Source organism: Berghia stephanieae, chromosome 8 (assembly GCF_034508935.2).
Source record: "Berghia stephanieae isolate SIO BIC M18660-M18661 chromosome 8, UCSD_Bste_1.3, whole genome shotgun sequence".
NCBI lineage: Eukaryota > Metazoa > Mollusca > Gastropoda > Nudibranchia > Aeolidiidae > Berghia > Berghia stephanieae.
The window spans coordinates 15,660,362-15,679,074 of NC_088367.1; the positions used below are offsets into that span (position 1 = coordinate 15,660,362).

At 36.6% G+C, this 18,713-nt stretch overlaps 1 protein-coding gene across 3 annotated transcripts in view; it reads left to right on the forward strand.

Annotated features, from left to right (window-relative positions):
- The first annotated feature begins 5,197 nt into the window (after window positions 1–5,197).
- Window positions 5,198–18,713, forward strand: part of LOC144978246 (E3 ubiquitin-protein ligase TRIM33-like) — a 29,400-nt gene continuing 15,884 nt past the window's right edge. Inside the window, exons 1-8 of one of the 3 annotated variants that reach the window (XM_078924071.1) lie at window positions 5,198–5,307; window positions 8,691–9,499; window positions 10,278–10,531; window positions 12,401–12,562; window positions 12,941–13,123; window positions 14,957–15,169; window positions 15,722–15,982; window positions 18,289–18,514. In XM_078924071.1, coding sequence (XP_078780197.1) covers window positions 8,803–9,499; window positions 10,278–10,531; window positions 12,401–12,562; window positions 12,941–13,123; window positions 14,957–15,169; window positions 15,722–15,982; window positions 18,289–18,514 — 1,996 coding nt within the window. In that variant the 5' untranslated portion in view covers window positions 5,198–5,307; window positions 8,691–8,802. Of the gene's footprint in view, window positions 5,579–8,690; window positions 9,500–10,277; window positions 10,532–12,400; window positions 12,563–12,940; window positions 13,124–14,956; window positions 15,170–15,721; window positions 15,983–18,288; window positions 18,515–18,713 lie in introns of all 3 variants that reach the window. The other 2 variants (XM_078924073.1, XM_078924074.1) reach the window with 2 other exon arrangements.

Here is an 18,713-nt window from a genome sequence, read left to right on the forward strand (position 1 = left end):
CAGATGTTTACGGATATGACTAACATCCGTTTGTGTGGGTAGAATTTTGCTTCGTTTGCTTGATTTTTGCCTATAAATGCCAGAGTTTTGAGCAGTTTCTTCAGACCACTCAGCGGAGTCTTTTAGGCTCATTGTCTCAAAAGAGACCAGACAGCGGAGTCTTTTAGGCTCATAGTCTCTAAGCGATAACCACAGCGGAGTCTTTTAGGCTCATTTGTTTAACTCTTGTGTAGAGTTGGATTAAAGTCTTGTGTAGACTTTGTAGTGCTCAAAGTTCGAGCTGAAACACGTTTTGTGTTAACTCTTGTGTAGAGTGTGATTTAAGTCTTGTGTAGACTTTGTGGTGCTCAAAGTTTGAGCTGAATCAAGTTGTGTTATAACTCTTGTGTAGAGTTTGATTAAAGTCTTGTGTAGACTTAATTTGTGATTTCTATAATCTGTTCGGCTCTGGTGAGATTTTGAATAATATGTTGTGATTACAATTATGATTGTGTTTTGATATTAATATCATAATATCACTTTAAATTTTGAGTCTCAATTAATTAATCAGATAATTAAATTAATTGTATAATATATTCTTGTTGTAAAGAAAATAAGCTTTTCTTGCTATAAAGCATTATTATTTCATATCTACAAAGTAAAGCAATATTAATCAACATTAATAAATTGATTTGTTAAAGTAAAATAATATTTACTCATTTAAAGTAAACATATTGAATGAGTTCGAATATAGATAGAGTTATATTCGTATGATTATCATATTATAACAAAATCATTTTTCTTTCTTTAAAGTGAATGAGCCGTTGGAGGCTGGGCTTTAACAAGCCAACTTTAGGCTATACGCTCATAGCTTGACACTAATAGAAACTGAACATTTGCCTGTTTTATAAGTTACCTGTGAAGAACCATTTGCTTATTTTAATATCAGAACATTGAGAAACAATTGATCTGTTTATGAATACTGTGAAATCAGAACAATTTCAAGAAGAGACAAATTAACAATATTAGAACAACCTTACAGTTTTTGTTGAATATCAAGGACACTCTTTTGGCTTTCTTCTACACGTCTGGATTGTGTTTAGTTAGTTAGTTAATTATTAGTTGCCTGTATGACTGTGATGGTTGCAACCTATCTGTGAGATTGTCTGATGTGGTAGCGGTTTGGTAAAGTATTGATAATTAATTGATTTAATTATATATTTTCATATCGCTTTCATATCATATTCATCATCACACCATCTCCATCAATTTGTCATCCATCCATTTGATTTCATACTTATTACATCTATCATTTCATCTTCATATCTCATAATATCTTTGTTATATTGTAATAAAATATATCTTCATTTAGCTTCAAAACCTTTATCAACGTATTGTGTTTGGTTATTGATCGGTGTCGTAGCTTGAATATAGCACACATAAACAAGGTTGCAAACTGCGCTACATAAGCATACGGTTTACGTGCGCACTTTGTGACATTGGACAACAATACTTTTTATTGGCTAATCGCCGCCATCTTATTTAAGATGTAAGCGATCATCGGATGGATCGAGAGAGACTGACGATATATGGGGTTTCCAGAAAACTGGCAGCGTAAAATTATATGAGAAAACAGTAAACATTGGCATTTCGGGGACAGAACAGACGCGTTGTTAGCAAATGCTGTGAGGGTGTGATGAAAGTGTGTGAACTTCATGGTCGATCAACTTGGTCATCAATCTATCCAACTATCAATCTATTATACTTCTTCTACGACTACTGCTACTACTACTACTACTACTACTACTACTACTACTACTACTACTACTACTACTACTACTACTACTACTACTACTACTACTACTACTAGCACTACTTCTTCTACTACTACTACCACTACTATGACGACGACTACAACGACAGAGAGAGAGAGAGAGAGAGAGAGAGAGAGAGAGAGAGAGAGAGAGAGAGAGAGAGAGAGAGAGAGAGAGAGAGAGAGGGGAATATTCTTCTCTTGCCCTCTCACCATATATGACATAGACTTGTCTACATTGTTAGATCAAAGGGATGGATGCCGCAATTTCGCACTTTCTTCACATTTCACACACAGTTTCTACTAATACTGTGTATGTGTCATCATCAGTTAGAGAGACTGATCAGAAAGTTCAAAGAGGTGAGTTTCACTCTCTGTGTCTTCTCATTAATATGTGGAATGTCGGTTGATCGTTGTGTAACATCAAATAGAAATGTTGATTGTCTCCACAGAATTCATCAAAAATAAAAATAGGAGGAGCTTATTTTACCTACTGTTAATACGCCGATTCCCGATGCTGGACAATACGATTTGTCATATTATTAGCTAATTGGGAGGGGCATAGAAAAAATGGTCAATTCTAATTGGTTGATTGAAGAGTGTGTAGAGAGAGGGTATTTGTCAGGGGGAATGGGGGGGGGGGGGGGGATTAAAATGCTGGAAAAGAATATGGATACAAGTCACCAAGAAAGCATAATTATTTGCTCTTATACTTTTACAGTATCCATCAATGCCTATCGCCAGTATGTATTCACACTGACGACGATTGGGGTTAATTGGTTCAAATGCGTTATAAAAAGACACCATCTTTGTGAGTTCCCAATCATTGTCACTCACTCTGTCGATGACCACACTTAATACTGCTTGAGAGAGAGAGAGAGAGAGAGAGAGAGAGAGAGAGAGAGAGAGAGAGAGAGAGAGAGAGAGAGAGAGAGAGAGAGAGAGAGATTGTACTACTCATAGTACACAATATTTGAATAATGACCTAACTACGTGTTGGCATGGTACTGTCATTGTTTGAAATCAACGGGTCCGAAATATTAAAAGGAATTCCCACGTTCTCCTCACTTTAAATCCATTCCTCCTAATAACACCATTATTGTGTCAAATGAACAAGCAAGTCCGAACAGCAGGTTCAAAGAGGCGAGTCCTACTCTTTGAGTCTCCTCATTAATATGCGTAGAGTCGATTACTGGCGGTGTAAAATCAAATAATTGTGTGAACCGCTGTCGGTCCAGGGATGGTAAACTTAATTGGACACATGTCATAAATAATCGGCGTGGGAGGGGCTTAGATAGACAGATAGATAAATAGATAGATCCAAGTAAACGTCCCTCTCTCTTTTGTCTATTTGTCGGCGATGTGTGTTTGATGTATGTTTGCTACCATTGTTATCAATATATACAAATAAATAAAAAAAAAAAAATTGAGCTTTATATAGCGCAATATCAATTAAATGTGCTCAAAGCTTTACAAGGGGTCCCTGGTCACAGCAACATTTAACATGTAGGACATTAAACAAAAATAATATAAACCCGATCAATGGAGCCAAGCCTAAAATGTACAAGTAAAAGTGTAGTTTAATATTTCTAATTTAGTTTATCATCATAAACCTGACTTTTTTTTTCTATTTTACGTCAACAAATCAAGGTTAATCGAACTCAATCAAAGTCATTATAATAGAGATTAAATCGCACAGCGTCCCCGCTTGCATAAAAAAAAATATAATGGCGGCGCTCGACCTCTCACTAGCCAGTTTTGATGACGTATTGCCCCTGTTGTCATATCTGGTCCTGTGTAATCTGTGATCCCAACACGAGCTTCTCGCATCTGTCATAGTCACAGCAACGATCACAGCCAATGTCCAAGCCCTCATGAGAGGGAGACTTCGCCCTCTCGCCTCTCACTAATCTGTAGTACTTCGCTTCTAATTTGTATTGATTTGAACCCCCCCCCCCCTCTCTCTCTCTCTCTCTCTCTTTGGGGGGTCTCGATAGCTCAGTTGGCAGAGCACTCGCCTCACACGCAAAGGGACCAAGATTGATCCCGGGTGCTCTCGAAAATTTTTATGACGGCCCACCCAGCAGTGATTGGGTATCTGGTTCTGTTAGATCTAGCGGAAAGTACTCTGCGATCGACTAGCTCGCTTTCCAAAGGATCTCCAACAATTGCTATTGTCCGTTTCACGCCATAGGAACCGGGAGAAACTTCGACTCCACGGGCCTCTGGCTCTGAACTACTTTTAAATTGTCAGCTTCCCGTTTAGCGCCAAAGAAGTAGAAAGAAAAACTAGTCCTTCCGAGTCATTAAGCCCATTAAGCCAGAGTTTATCCCGGTTTTCTATAGCGTTAAACGGATAACAGTTATTACTTGCTAACTTTTGGATAGAACAATATGCATGTCAAAGTACTTTCCATTAGATCTAACAGAACAAACTACCCAAATCACTGCTGGTGGGGGTAAGAAAATATCTCGATTCCCGTTCCTTTGTGTGTGAAGCGAGTGTACAACCAACCGGTTCCTTTGCGTGTGAACTACATATATACCAATTACTAACCCGTACCTTCACGTGTGAAGGGAGTGTTGTAGCAACTGAGCAATCGGGACCCCACCCATACAGAAGCCGATACCAAATGCAGTTTCACGGACCCCATGGCTCCGAATCAAGACCTGCTAAGGAACTCAACAACCTCATAGTTATAAAAGCCAACTTCCGTATTTAGAAGTACAACTCAATACAGAAACTACATTTGGACAATAGGATAAAATATTAAAATTTTCTTCAACTTCGAACTTTTTTTTTTGGTGAAGGGAAAAGTGACTATCGACGATGACAAATAAAAAGCATGATAAAGCGAGAAACAATTAAAACCATCTAAACACTTAAGTATAGATGGTTATCATTTTACTTGATGAGCTTATAAATTATATCAAACATCTACCATATGGAACCCCAAATCAAATGAGGACAAAATAAATTTCCAATCGATTGCTGTGATTACACAAACCGCAGTTATGCGACAAATGAATTGTTTATATGGGCGGTTGTTTTTACAAATTAAACAAAGAGCAGAAATAGACGAAGTCCACAAGTTCTAACATTATTATAATTAAGCTCAATAAACAACCTTTACACACCATATGTTAACATAATGGAGCCACGTGAAAACGTTCGTTTTCCTCTTCACACAACAAAGCGAGACGTCTACAAACTCAGCTTTGGCAAGCTGCCAAGCAATCACACACTTCAAGTTGACAGCTGCCGCATACCGCTATGGTCTTTGTAGTTTTGGAGGTGAAGGTCAGCCAACAAAGTTCCACACCACACTAGGAAATTTCCATGAGAGGCCAACATTATACCGGTTCAAACCGGTGGAAACTGGTCTTGGCCAACTTTACGAAGAGCTCTCGTCAACTTTTTTTTTTTTTTACCTCACCCGTGTTCAGGGACCTAGATAAACAAACAGGCGGCGAGGGAAGTGAGCCGAATGAATAGTGGATTCTGGACTTTAATGGTACTACTACCGTATTATACTCATTCGACATATCTTTTGCAATAGATTTATTTTTATCTGCAATTAAGATAAATGCTTCAAATAGCGAACTTTTATTGTCTGTTACTGTGGTTAGTTATTTCTGTGGAGATCGATACAGGTGCTGTTTATTTCATGGATTACTTCCCTTGTCTAACCTAAAAAAAAAACCCCAACTTTTTCCTTTGGCTATCTAATTTAAATTGCGTGGAGGCATGTACCCAATGAACCGATTATGTGCATATATGAAACGGTATTTATGATTTGTATTAATTAGTTTATTAGATAAATAACAATTGCTGCAGCTTTCAGAATCAATCTGATTCGAGTTCCATTTTTCACCCATGCCCTAAGCCACAGTCATCATAGTCGTAGTCCAGTTTCCTGTCCTGTTACCGTTACTCTCTAACTGTTCTGAGTTGGGTTGGTGGCCAGTGCTGGGACGACTCTTTTAACTTTCTTTTTCTTTCGGTCTTTCGTTCTTGATAAAAAAAAAAAAATTCTTATTTTCTATACGAAAACGTCAAATGTTTACCAGTAATTTATTTTTTTCTCATCCTCCACAAAATTTTCCCTTGCCGTACCCACTTCTTACGCCCAACAAAGCCAAAATCCCAACCATCCATTTCCCATGTGTAGGTATCCTTTGTATTCTCTATACTTCTGTACTTACCGCCACAACTCCTGTTCTCTAAAAAAATGTTTCCCCTTCTTTAAATTAAGTTAATTTATTGTTGAATCTTGTCTGTGAGCACTTACTATCACTTAGTCTTTAATTAGTACTCCTCGTTCCACTGAGTCTGTGTATAAATTTGTAGGAGTAGGAGTAGGAGTTGAGTGTGTTTCCTAGGCCTAGTCCTAGCCTTAGTCACTTCTTAGTCTCCCTTTGCCTTTCTTCTTTTTGCTTCACTTCCTCGCTTTGTCTACTTTATTTTTTAAAAAAATCTGGCAGATCCCCATCTGACATTCAGAACACAATTTAAATTGACTTCTTAATCTTAATTCATTTATCAAATTAACTTCTCACTTTTACTTTTGGTTTCTTTTATTTTTTTTTCCATATCATTTTGATTTTCATTCTGACAGCATGGTATGATTGGGGAGGGGGGTTCCTGATCGCTCAGTTGGTAGAGCACTCGCTTCATACTCAAAGTTAAAGGGACCGAGATTGATTCTGGGTGCAGTTCAGTTGACAGTTTTTTTTGACAACGCTGTCCACCCAGCAGTAATTGGGTAGCTGGGTGTGTTAGATCTGGTGGAAAGTACTTTGTGATAGACTAGCGTCCTATCAAAAGGATGGTGAGCAATAATTGCTATTGTCTGTTTCATGCTATAGAAACCGGGATAAACTCCGGATCCATGGGCCTCATGACTCATGGCTCTGAAGGACTACTTTAAAAAATTTTTTTTTTTTTGCCAGTTATTTATGAAGCCTTATCGGCCAATTACTGACTGTTAATATATTAACTAAAGCCAGTACGACTTGCAGGTTTTTCAGGTCCCCCCCATCCAAAAAATAAAAAAATTGGTCTGGCCAATAATCACCACCATCATCATTATCATCAGAGTGCAAGCACCAGAACCGCATCATCATCACTCCCACCACTTCTACAACCATCACCTCCACATCAACCTCCACCTCATTATCACTGCCACCACTACAAAAACCACATCATTACCACTACTACTACAACCATCACAATCACCACAATCAAAATCACTACTACTACTACTACTACTACTTCTAACACCACCACCACGTCATAATCACCAATCACTAGCATTAACACCACTCTTACAACCACCACCACATCATCGTCATTACCACCACAACTACAACTGCAACCACCACCATATCATTTTCATCACACACACACACACACATACCTCTACTATAACCACCACAACCACGTCATCATCACTACCGCTACTACTACTCCTATCACAACCACCTCAACATCATCTCTACCAATAGTGCTACAACCACAACCATCACATCCTCATCACTACAATACTACTACAATCACAACCATGCTAATTCAACAAACACATACTCATCATTATTACCATCACAACCACATCATCTTCGCCTCCACTAAAACCACCATCACAGCAACATCATCATGACCAATATTACTACAACCATCACCACCACTTCATAATTACATCTACTACTACTACTACTACTACTACTACTACTACTACTACTACTACTACTACTACTACTACCACTACCACCACCACCACTTCTAAATAGATAAGATTTTCTCTAATGAAATTCTACCGAACGGTGTCTTGAAATTCATGTGAGCACAATTTTAAGTTGGCGTCTCTGTAAATTGTGTCTTGTTTGCAAGCGTTTTTGAGTGGTCCAAAATTTCTGCAGGCATTTTGATAGTTTGGTACTAGCACCCATGGATTTTCCCCAAATTATGTGCAACTTCAGTGGTTTCCACAAGAAAATAAAAAATCACAATTTCTACCTCATTTTAACTTTTTATCGGTATGTTGACATATCATCAAAGCTGAAAACAGCCAGCTGTGTAACTGTACAATTACCATTGACAAGTTAATTTCATAATATAAACTTCTGAAAAGCAGTGATGCAACACTCACGGCAGGGTCATGCACTTGATTAGTTAACTGCAGGTTTCAAAGGACACGACTTAGAGATGTGAAATTTTTTATCCCATGACAGGAAGTAGTTTCTTTCACCTGTTAAATTGGGAAACTCCATTATATGGGAAAATTCTCTGTCTTTCAAAGGGAGATTTGTCAAATGGGAGCAGAATTTTAGTGTTGGTTTTTGTGTTGCATAGGTTCCGCTACAACAAAGACTGAAAATAGAGGAATTTACATTGGGAGGAGGTTTTCTGTCTTATAGAGGTTTCTGTTATGACAGGTTCGACTGTTTATGGAAGTAGATTCACAGTGCATCTCCTTGGTTCAGAGAGCAGAAGTCAAATTAAGCATAATGTCAATTAAAAGTTTGCTCTCTTCTTCTTTTCCGGTTTAGTATAATATTGACATATGAATTTCAAATTTGTCCTAACTACTGGCACCAATGCCAGCTACCATTTGTTTAGAATTGATAGAATCCAAATGAAGAACGGGATATTCTTTTCAGAATTAATTCAACTTGTGTATGGTGGACACTTCCATCAGGAACAGAGGGTGTCTGCCTTACATAAGTGTGACTCTTTTCCTATAAATATATAAGCGGGAGGGAGGGAGAAGCAGGGTGGGACCTCTAATTTGTGTAATCTGTGCCAAATGTTAATCTAGAAAAACAGCACTTGAATTAAATGGAATATTTCCTCAATGTCAATGTTGGTTTTTAACAAATTTTCATACCTCTATTTCAGTGTTTTCCCTAATGGAAAGTGGCATCTATATACTCTGGTAGTGATGATTGCATAAATGGCATATTGCATGTATTGAGGTCATTTGCAGCAATTACGTTCAATAACACTTAAAATGCTGGACACATCTTCAGATTCAGCTGTCATCAACCAATGTGTTGCATGCAAATCCAAATTCACATCTGCAGAACGACCTCTGAAGTTATTGCCATGTTTGCATTCAATGTGCCTGGATTGCCTTTATGGACGTCCTCCTCAGTCTTCAGTCAAAGCCGATGAACAGAACAAGGACACATCCTCTGTAAAGGATGACTCAGCATTAAATGATGCCGAAAAAGAAAAAGAAAAGGATCCACAGGACACTACCTCAAACTTGGCTTCGGATGTTGCAGCTGAAGCTGAATCTCAACAAAATTCTGAGGGTAGCTCAAAACCAGAAGTTTTGACAACGGCAACCACAGAAAATTTGGACAAGGAAGGTGATTCAGATAGTGCAAAGTTAGATGTAAATGGGGCAACTCAAAAGGAGAACAACACCGCAGAAGGTGAAAAAGTGGAATCAGATGTTTTAAAGCCTTTCTCAGAATCAGAGGAGTGCATAAAAGATACTGGTATTGGTGATGTTAATATTAGTGCCGATAAGCCGGCTGAGGAAACAGAAGCAGTAACTGCTGATATACAACAACCCAACCCTGGGTCAACAGAAAATCATTCAAGTTCAAATTCTGGTGACAGCAGTGAGGATAAAACTACAGATGGGTCTATGGAGAAACAAACTGAAAATATCGAGGTCAAACCAAAACCTGCTAAAGGTAATTTCTTTCTTTCTTTTTTTTTTTTTTCAGTTCCTATTTTTTATGCATATATAAAGAGATAGACTCAAGTTTCCCATTCATATTTTTTTCTGCAATGTTATAAAGAGATAAATTCGAGTGAGGCTGGGTTTAACTGTCAGTGTTTAGACATTTGGATTTCATCAATTTTGATGTCATTTTTATTAAAACATACTGGCGAATAATAGAGATCACACCAGTTAAACACTAAGATTTAAAAAGATCTAAGACAACTTAGTCGATTACATTTACAATTTGATTCACAAATGGGAGCATGTTAGTAAAATAATGAAAATTAATGCAAATGTGTAAAATGCACCTTACTGAAACTGTGATGAAAATTTGTAATTAGTTCGCTGTTTCCCTCTACTTGGGGATGGGAGCGAGTATTTTACTACCTATTTGAACCCTATAACTACAGTGACATAAAAATGATTGTACAAGTAGGCTTGTTCTTGAATCCAATCACACACAGCAATTATAAAGAAATGCAATTCATATGATGGATTTAAAAATGAATTAATACAATATCATGATGGTGCACAAATGACGAGTTAAAATGCTCATCATTGAATGATGAGATGGGTTCTGAGGGTTGTTGATCTTTTTAATTTTAAAGACGATTTTTTTTTCATTTTGCCAATGCAAGTATTGCTTTTCTTAACTGTTCATACTTTTAATTATGTTTAGGGTGTTTGCCAATATGCTATTAATTATTATTACCTCTTGATGCACTGTTGACATTTCTCCGAAACAGAATGTCCAGTTTGTCGAGATGCCATTCTTCAAGCTCCAACGTCTTTGATGGATAACATGTTTGCCACTTTGGATCAGGAGGAAGGATCCAATTCACCTGATGCAAATGTATCACACATTTGTACAGGATGTGAGGAAGGCCAGCAGGCAAATTCTTATTGTGTACAATGTGAGGAATGGTTGTGTGACAGCTGTGTAGACGCCCACAAGAGGGTTAGGGTGACAAAGGATCATGTCATCTCGCCTAAAGAAGAGGTTGGTTATTGCTGCTAATTTTGCAGGAATTTGATGTTGAAAGTCAAGTCCTTTTTAACATCATACATTCCAGTGACTGGATTGACACTTGTCTTTAAGATATAGAGAGCAAATATTATATATAGTAGGTACCACAAGTGACTATTTGTGAATATTTAAAATTGATTTTTCTTACTATATTCATACAGCATTCTGATAGTCATGGAAAACATACATAGATAAGAAAATGAGAGCAATTTCATTTTTCAAGAACTTAGAATTTTTTTGCTTGCGTATTGATGTAAGAAAATGTTCCAACTATGACGTCATGTAACTAAGCAAATGCTAATTTGTAATACATATTAGTATTAGTGACATTTCATCTCCTAAAAAATTGCAATGAGCCAATCTCTCTCTAGATTGCAAAACTGCACCTATTACTATATCAACCATTTTTTTTTTTTTGATGAATAGTTATGTAATACCATGGTTTTGATAAATATCACAATGAACAGAATATCCACATTTTAGATTCATATAATTGAGGTTTGAATTTAATTTCAGATTTATGATCTGTAAGAGGCATTGTTTTATTTAGATATATTTGTAATTAACAGTTCTTCATTGTTTTGAAATGTCCAAAATATGCATTCATTTAAAACTGACTCTCAGAAAGAGAACTTATCCCTCTGCATCGTTCTCAAACTCAAATGAATGTGACGAGACCTGTTTTGATAAAAAATACTGATAAAAGGTGTATACATATATTTTTATTGACAATGATTTTCTTTTCAACTTTGGATTTTTGAACAGAATTCTAGAAGGATATTGATGGAAATACAAAGCAACTTTGATATAGCGAACTCTGATCCAATGAAGACATGAATATTACTCTTTTTCTTTATTGAAAAAAATATACATTATTATACTCTGTATACAGCAAAATGAACAAATAAAAAGAAGATAAATTCGTCATGACTGAAAAATGCTGGCCCCTGAGTAAAAAAAACAAACATGAAAATTGCATCATCAAAACATGTTGTCATTAGCACTGGGACACTAGTCACACCCTGATATTCCTTGTTATTGTTGAGAATGCCTATCAACCGCGGATATGTCATACAGAAAGAGAATGATTAAAGTTGTGTACCAAAAGTCATGGACTATCTTTTAGCTATTATGAAAATGGCATTTAGTCTTCTTTTTTTTTTTTTGTTACAAATCACATGACTGGTGATTCATTTTCCAAGTCAGTTGCCGATAAACAGGTTTCAGGTCACTTTTCCAAAATTTGAGGCTCTAAATAAAAAGAGAAGTTACAGTCCGATCCTTGTATCGACCCTTTCTTGGACAGAGGGTATCAATTCGTTAATTTGTATATCTCTTTAGTGACATCCTGATTTGTTTATGTTATTCCCCTTCGATTTTGAGCCATTAATGAATGCTTGGATTAAAGAAAGCTCTGATTCTACTTCATTCAACCTTGAATTGTAGTTGAGTTGTATTTGTTTTACCCAAGGTTGCCAATTTTCCGTATATTTACGGATTTCAGTATGTTATAAACCCTCAGTATATTTTCCAATCACCGGCGAAATGGAAAAAAATTAAGTACAAAAAGTCTTTTTACTTGAGTTCAGGGTTTAGACAGGGGTTGGTCAATGTATTTGCGTAAAAGTTTAGTAAATTTTTGCCTCCTGGATTGGAAACCTTATACCTATTCCAGAGCATTTTAATGTTTTGGTTACAACATGCTAGATTTGTAGCAATTTATGGTGGCACAGATTTTGTTCCTGAGTTTCTGATTTACAAAAAGAAATTGCAGATATGTTAGTCGTTGTGGTGGGTTTGGATTTAGACATAAACTGATGCTAATTACTTTAAATGTTTCAGGTGTCATCAGCCACAACCAGGTCACCATGGGAGCAACAGATGATGTGTAAACAGCACAGACAGGAGCAGCTTAAATTCTTTTGTGAAAAATGCGAGGCAATGACCTGTCGTGACTGTCAATTGATGGACCACAAGGAACATAAATATCAATTTTTGGATCAGGTATAACCACGTAAATTTGAATATGGGAAAGGGGAGGTTTGATTCCACATAGCTTGAATTGGTCAAGCAGACCTGACACTTGTACAGATTTATTTAGGGACCAAATGTGTGTACATTGGGATTTATTACTCCAATTAAGTTGTTGTTGTTATTATTATTATTAATATTAATATTAATATTATTATTATTATTATTTATTATTATTATTATTATTATTATTATTATTATTATTATTATTATTATTATTATTATTATTATTATTATTATTATTATTTTTATTATTCCAGAACCTGGTTTGTCATCACAATGCTCAGTTCAGACCTTTTTGAATTTCATATGTAACATATTTCTATGATTTTTGTTTTTTTTTAAATGTAGGCAGCTGATCAGTATAAGGCTCGTTTGAAAGGGAGTTTGGCGTTGATGGGAGAGAAGAGAACGAAACTGTCGTCAAGCAGAGATGAAATTGAACAGAAGTTGTTCAACTGCAAGGAACAGAAAGAGACAGTTCAGGCAGACATTCTAAGACAGGCTGACATTTTAGTAAAACGAATCAGAACGGTAAGAATTGGAAAGTTTATTTTGGGTTGTAGAATGTCAAAGGTTAGGTCAAATTAGAAGACGAGAGGATTGGGGATAATGAATTCCAACGATATTTATCAGCTTATATGGATTTAACTCTCAAATTTTTAAAACAATGGTATTTTATGGGCCAAGCAAAAATGAAAGGGGTGAAGCTTTTCAGAGGGCCCTGAGCAATACATCTAAAGACAAACATGTCATGATATATACCAATCTACTCAGCAGAAATTAGTCTTCCATTTTAAGATAAACTTGATATAATTGAGACCTTATCCGAGACATAATTTACATTTATGTATATGACTCACAAAAAATACTCTCAAAACCTAAATTTTGACAAGAAGTTTAAAAACAATTTCTGTGTCAGAAGCAGAGTGACTTTTTCCAGGTTATGATTAAATATTTTAAGTTTTAAAAAAATGATTCAGTTTACACACCCATGTCAGAATTCCATACATCTATTTCATTTGCATAAGGACTTTTAAAAAAAAGATCTAGGGCATCTTTGACATATCAAATCATAATTTGAAAAACCTTTCATGAAAAAATCCAATTATTAATAAAGAAAAGGACGAAAAGCATTACATTCACATTCAGCAAAAAAAAGTCACAGGATCAGTGCCAAACTCAGGATCCAATTGACATGACACCCTCCATCTGGCCGAGAGAGAGAGAGAGGGAGGACAGCAAGCTTTTGCACAACTGCCTGAGCTATCCAGCCACACAAAAATATGGCTTTCAAACTTAGTACCAATCATTTTCATCTGGCATTTCTCCACACCCTTTTTCTCATCATTGTTGATACAATAGCCTGCTCCACACTTTTTCAGAATTTTATTCAACCCAATACCGGAGCTATTCATGTGTGTCCTACATGTTTATATGTTACCATGTCTTGTTTCATACAGAGGAGGGTGGAGAGCTTAATTTGCTCACCCAGTATAGAGTGTTCTTGGGGTTTGTTAGCCAGCCAAGGTGTGGTCCCCACAGTCGTCGAGAGTAGCGGGGCGCATGATTGGTATTAAGTACGAAGTTTGAAAGTCATATTTCTGTGTGGCTGGATAGCTGTCAGTTGTGCGATTGCTCGCTGTCCTCTCTCTCTCTCTCTTCTCTCTCTGCCAGGCAGAGGGTGTCATGTCAATTGGATCCTGAGTTTGGCACTGAACCCGTGACTTTTTATTCTGTTTTCACCTGGCACTTCTCTGTATCCTATTCTTCTCATCATTCACATTCATCGTAATTCCTTGTAAATATTGAGGGTTTTTCGCAGATATGCCATTTTTAGATATAATCAAGGTTCATTTTCAAGAACTAATAATTTCATCACAAAATAGAAATTCAGAGCTCCAAGATCTCTGGGGGAAATGGGTGTGATCGAAATCTATATTATAGAACGTTTGAGAGATTAAAAAAAATAACTGCTCATAATCCCTCCTCCCCCTCCTTAAAAACTTCCACTCCTCTTTTTGTCAATATTATTTAAGCGGTTTCATATAATATTGAAAATGGAGGAAAAAAATGGATTGTGAAGACAATTTTTGCCTTTATTTATCATTTGGTTGCTGGAGGTAGCACATTAATTGCCCCAGATTAGGGGAATATTTTACTCGAAATTATGCTTTGGATGATTTTAATGCCCTGTTATTTCCATAATTTGTAATGCTTTTGCTGGCTTGTATTGCTTGGAAGTTTTTTAAAAAAAAATCTTACATTCTTTACATTAGTTACCTTTTAACCTTTCCCCATTAGAATTGCAAGATGATGCTATTAAACCATAACTGCTAGTGTCATTGATTTTTGTTTTATTTAAAGGCTGTATGGGGTGTGTTATCCAATCTTGCATCGTTCACTGATGCCGCAACCAAACGTTTGAACAAAGAGATTGAGGATGTGTCAGATCTGATTGGCAAGTTCGACCATTGCATTCAATTCATGGAAGATATTTTAAGGCATGGGACCAGCATGTCTCTACTCTACTCCAAAGGAAATGTGGAGGCTAAGTGTCGCAAAGTTTACCATACTCAGGTGAGTTCTTCCCATGACACAACTGTGTGCATTTTTAGTTGACCTCAAGCAGCCTTTTTCACTACTACTTTTCATACTGCTTTGAGGATTTGCATAAAATTAGGCATGTAAGCGTGGAATATATTTTAAATGTTCTCATATCTTATTCGTTCTTTCATTATTTGTTACAGAGATTGTGTTAAGTAAAAACAAAATTGAATCAACATCTTTGATCAGGAGACACTCAATCAGACAATGAAATGCTTATAAGATAAACTTTATCATGGTTATTTCCTTTTACATATTAACACAACTATTTACAGTCCTTGAAATATTCCAATTATAATGATTTCAAAGAGGCCTCTTTATCCTAATTTGCTTAGAAATTGAGGAAATCTAATTCTCCTCTGCTTTCTAAATATTGTATTTTTCTAGGTTGTAAATTTTGTTTCGAGCTCATAAATTTTACTTAAAATTTTGCTGGACATTAAAAATATTTATAATCAATTATGCTCTCTGAAATGTTGGCAGCTAATAATATTATCACTAACTTTAACTTTGAATGAATTCCAGGTGGACCCTCAGTCTTTGAAGGGCAATCTGATGATACAGTACAAGCACGATGTCAACTGGTTGTTAAACAATCTAAGTAAGATAGGTGCCATCTTTGTCAATGGTGTCAGGTACCCGCCAGAAAAGCTAGCTGGTGGGGGTGGTGGCAGTGGCCCAAATCAGCGGCACCACCACAACACTAGTCCGTCCTATCAGCAGCAGGACCCGAGAGGACAAGGTCTCGGTGCCACAAGTCCTCACCTCCAACATATGGCTAATCAGGTACATTTGCATTACTTTATCCAGGCTTTTGCTCACTTCCCATACAGACCTGTCAATTCCGAACTATAATCCCATTATATCCCCTTGATTTTATTCATTGATGATTAAGTTGTGTTTACACAAGTTGTTTGATTAACCTGGGAGACATTAAATACTGTTAATGGCATATTTCCATTTGATTTCATAACGATGGTTTTCATATCTGAATGAATGTCTCATTATTTTAATGATTAAGATTGATGCATGAATAATTCTAATTGCTAAAAGCTTATTTTTTTAATGTTTGGGGAGGGGGGGGGGGGTGATGAGGTTTACTAGAATAAAAATGATAAAGGCTTTTATTATCGTTGCTTTTTTAAATCCAGCTCTGATCATAATCAGTCATTTTCTTTACTAAATCTGTCCCTCCAGGAAATCGCGGCGCTTGCGACCGCGATTTTTCGCCGTTACCGCAACGGGACCGCGATTTTGACAATTGCCGCAATTTTTTTCAATTTACCATGTTCTGGAGTCACATATAATCATATAATGCTAAACATAGGAAAATACTACTGCCACCGTCACACAAAACTATTAAAGATTTCGCGAGTAGCTTCCCTTGACAACACAGGAAGTAGATAATTCATTGTTTTCAATAACGGCACTTTATCATCCTCTTGTAGGCTTTTGTTGGATTTGTGCCGAAATTGAGTTTGAGTTGTATGAAGAAAAAATCGCTCATGATGTCTAATAATTTAGCAAAGAATGTCTTAAATTTGCAATTTTTCCTTGCAATTTTTGCATTTTTTGCATGCAATTTTTTAAATTTTGGGGTTTTCATTTGTAATTTTCCGCGGAGACAGCTAAATGTTAAATCTGGATGAAATCGTGGGTGCCACTTTTCCGAGATACCATGGAATTCCAGGGTTACAGATTTTCTGGGTTGTGTCCCACCTCTTCATAACAAGGCAATTTTTACACTGAACAGGTGAAACAATTGCACTGCAAGAGCTCCTTAATTCCCAACTGCTTGTACTGCAATGAATTACACCTCTGATTTGAGGATAAAGAGGTGGGGCACTCGTGTTAATCACTCAGACCTGCCAGACATCCCGGATATCCTCCTCCCCTTTCTTTAGTATCTGCCCCGCCTTTATCTCTGAAGATGTCGATTTTACAAGTATACAGTACCATCACCATTGATACAATAACAAGAATTATTACTATTAACAACTACTACACTACTACTACTACTACTACTACTACTACTACCACTACTACTACTACTACTACTACTACTACTACTACTACTACTACTACTACTACTACTATTACTACTACTACTACTACTACTACTACTATTACCACCACTACTACTACTTCTACTACTACCACTACTACTACTACTACTACTATTGTGCGGCTATGTGGACTAGTGGTATGACACTCGCTTTCGGATCGGAAGCGTCCCGGGTTCAAGCCTCGCTCGGCACATAGTTGAGTCCTTGGAGAAGGCTCTTAACTCACATTCTCTCACCGTGCTCAGGTGTAAAATGAGTACCTGGCCGTTAACAGTGTTGTCTTTGTCCAAAAAAATTGTAACATCACAGGCATCATGTCCCGTCCTAAATGTTAAATGTTGCTGTTGGCCAGGGACCCCTTGTAAAGCACTTTGAGCACATTTAGTGGGTATTGCACTATATGAAAGCTCAATTTAAATTTAATTTCACTATTACTACTACTACTATTATTACTACTACATCCACACACAAGTATGTGAATTCAATGGTGTTTCAAAAAAAAGAAAGATGATGTTTTTGTGTATAAGCATCAATCATAGACTTTAGTAGACAATTTGGACATTTGAATATTTTGATTTCCTGGGTTTTACATTTTTTTGTGCAATGTCGTGAATTTTACTTTGAATTTTTGCTGGACAACCACCACCACAATACCACCAATACTTCATCCACCACCATCACATCATCACACGACAACCACCACAATATCATCACTACACGACAAGATCATCATCATCATTACTTTAAACCAAACAATCTCACAAGACCCAGCCTCAAAGGTGAAATCCAATAAACCTGTCTTGTAATGAGGGTATTAAAAGATAAAATCTTTATTGCAACAATTTCAGAACAAAGGAACAGATAAGCTTAGCTTAATTACAGGAATACAAGACACACTTTTTAAAAAAAAATTTCAACCATGGGTGCGACTCAGAAAATGAAAAATTGTCCCCCACTACCCCTGAAAATGTATGCATTGTTGTCATTCAATTTTTAAATATTTTTCAATGTACCTTCCAATGTCAGACTGTGCCAGGCCAGAGAGGGGGAGGGGGAGGTGGAGATGAATGGTCAAAGTTCATCCACACTGTCTCTACTAAGCCAGTAGTGGTTCACCAGATGTCACAGTCAGCTGGTCCACCCAACATGAGCGTTGCAAGCATGCCACCCAACAACAACTCCCTACCTCCACAACTCACACTACCCAACAGAAGGTCCTCTAATGCTTCCATGGGAGGTCATGCGTGGTCTGGTGAGCAAGTTATTTGGTCATTTTTAATTCTTTCATGTTCACATGAATGGGTAATTGAACAAATTTGTTCGATATCTTCTATTCATATTGAACTAGAATTTCTTTTAATGAATTATTATGTATCTCAGTTTACCTTTGGATCAAATTTAGATCAATTTACAGTCATATCACTGTAATCTGAATAACATTGTACAATGCA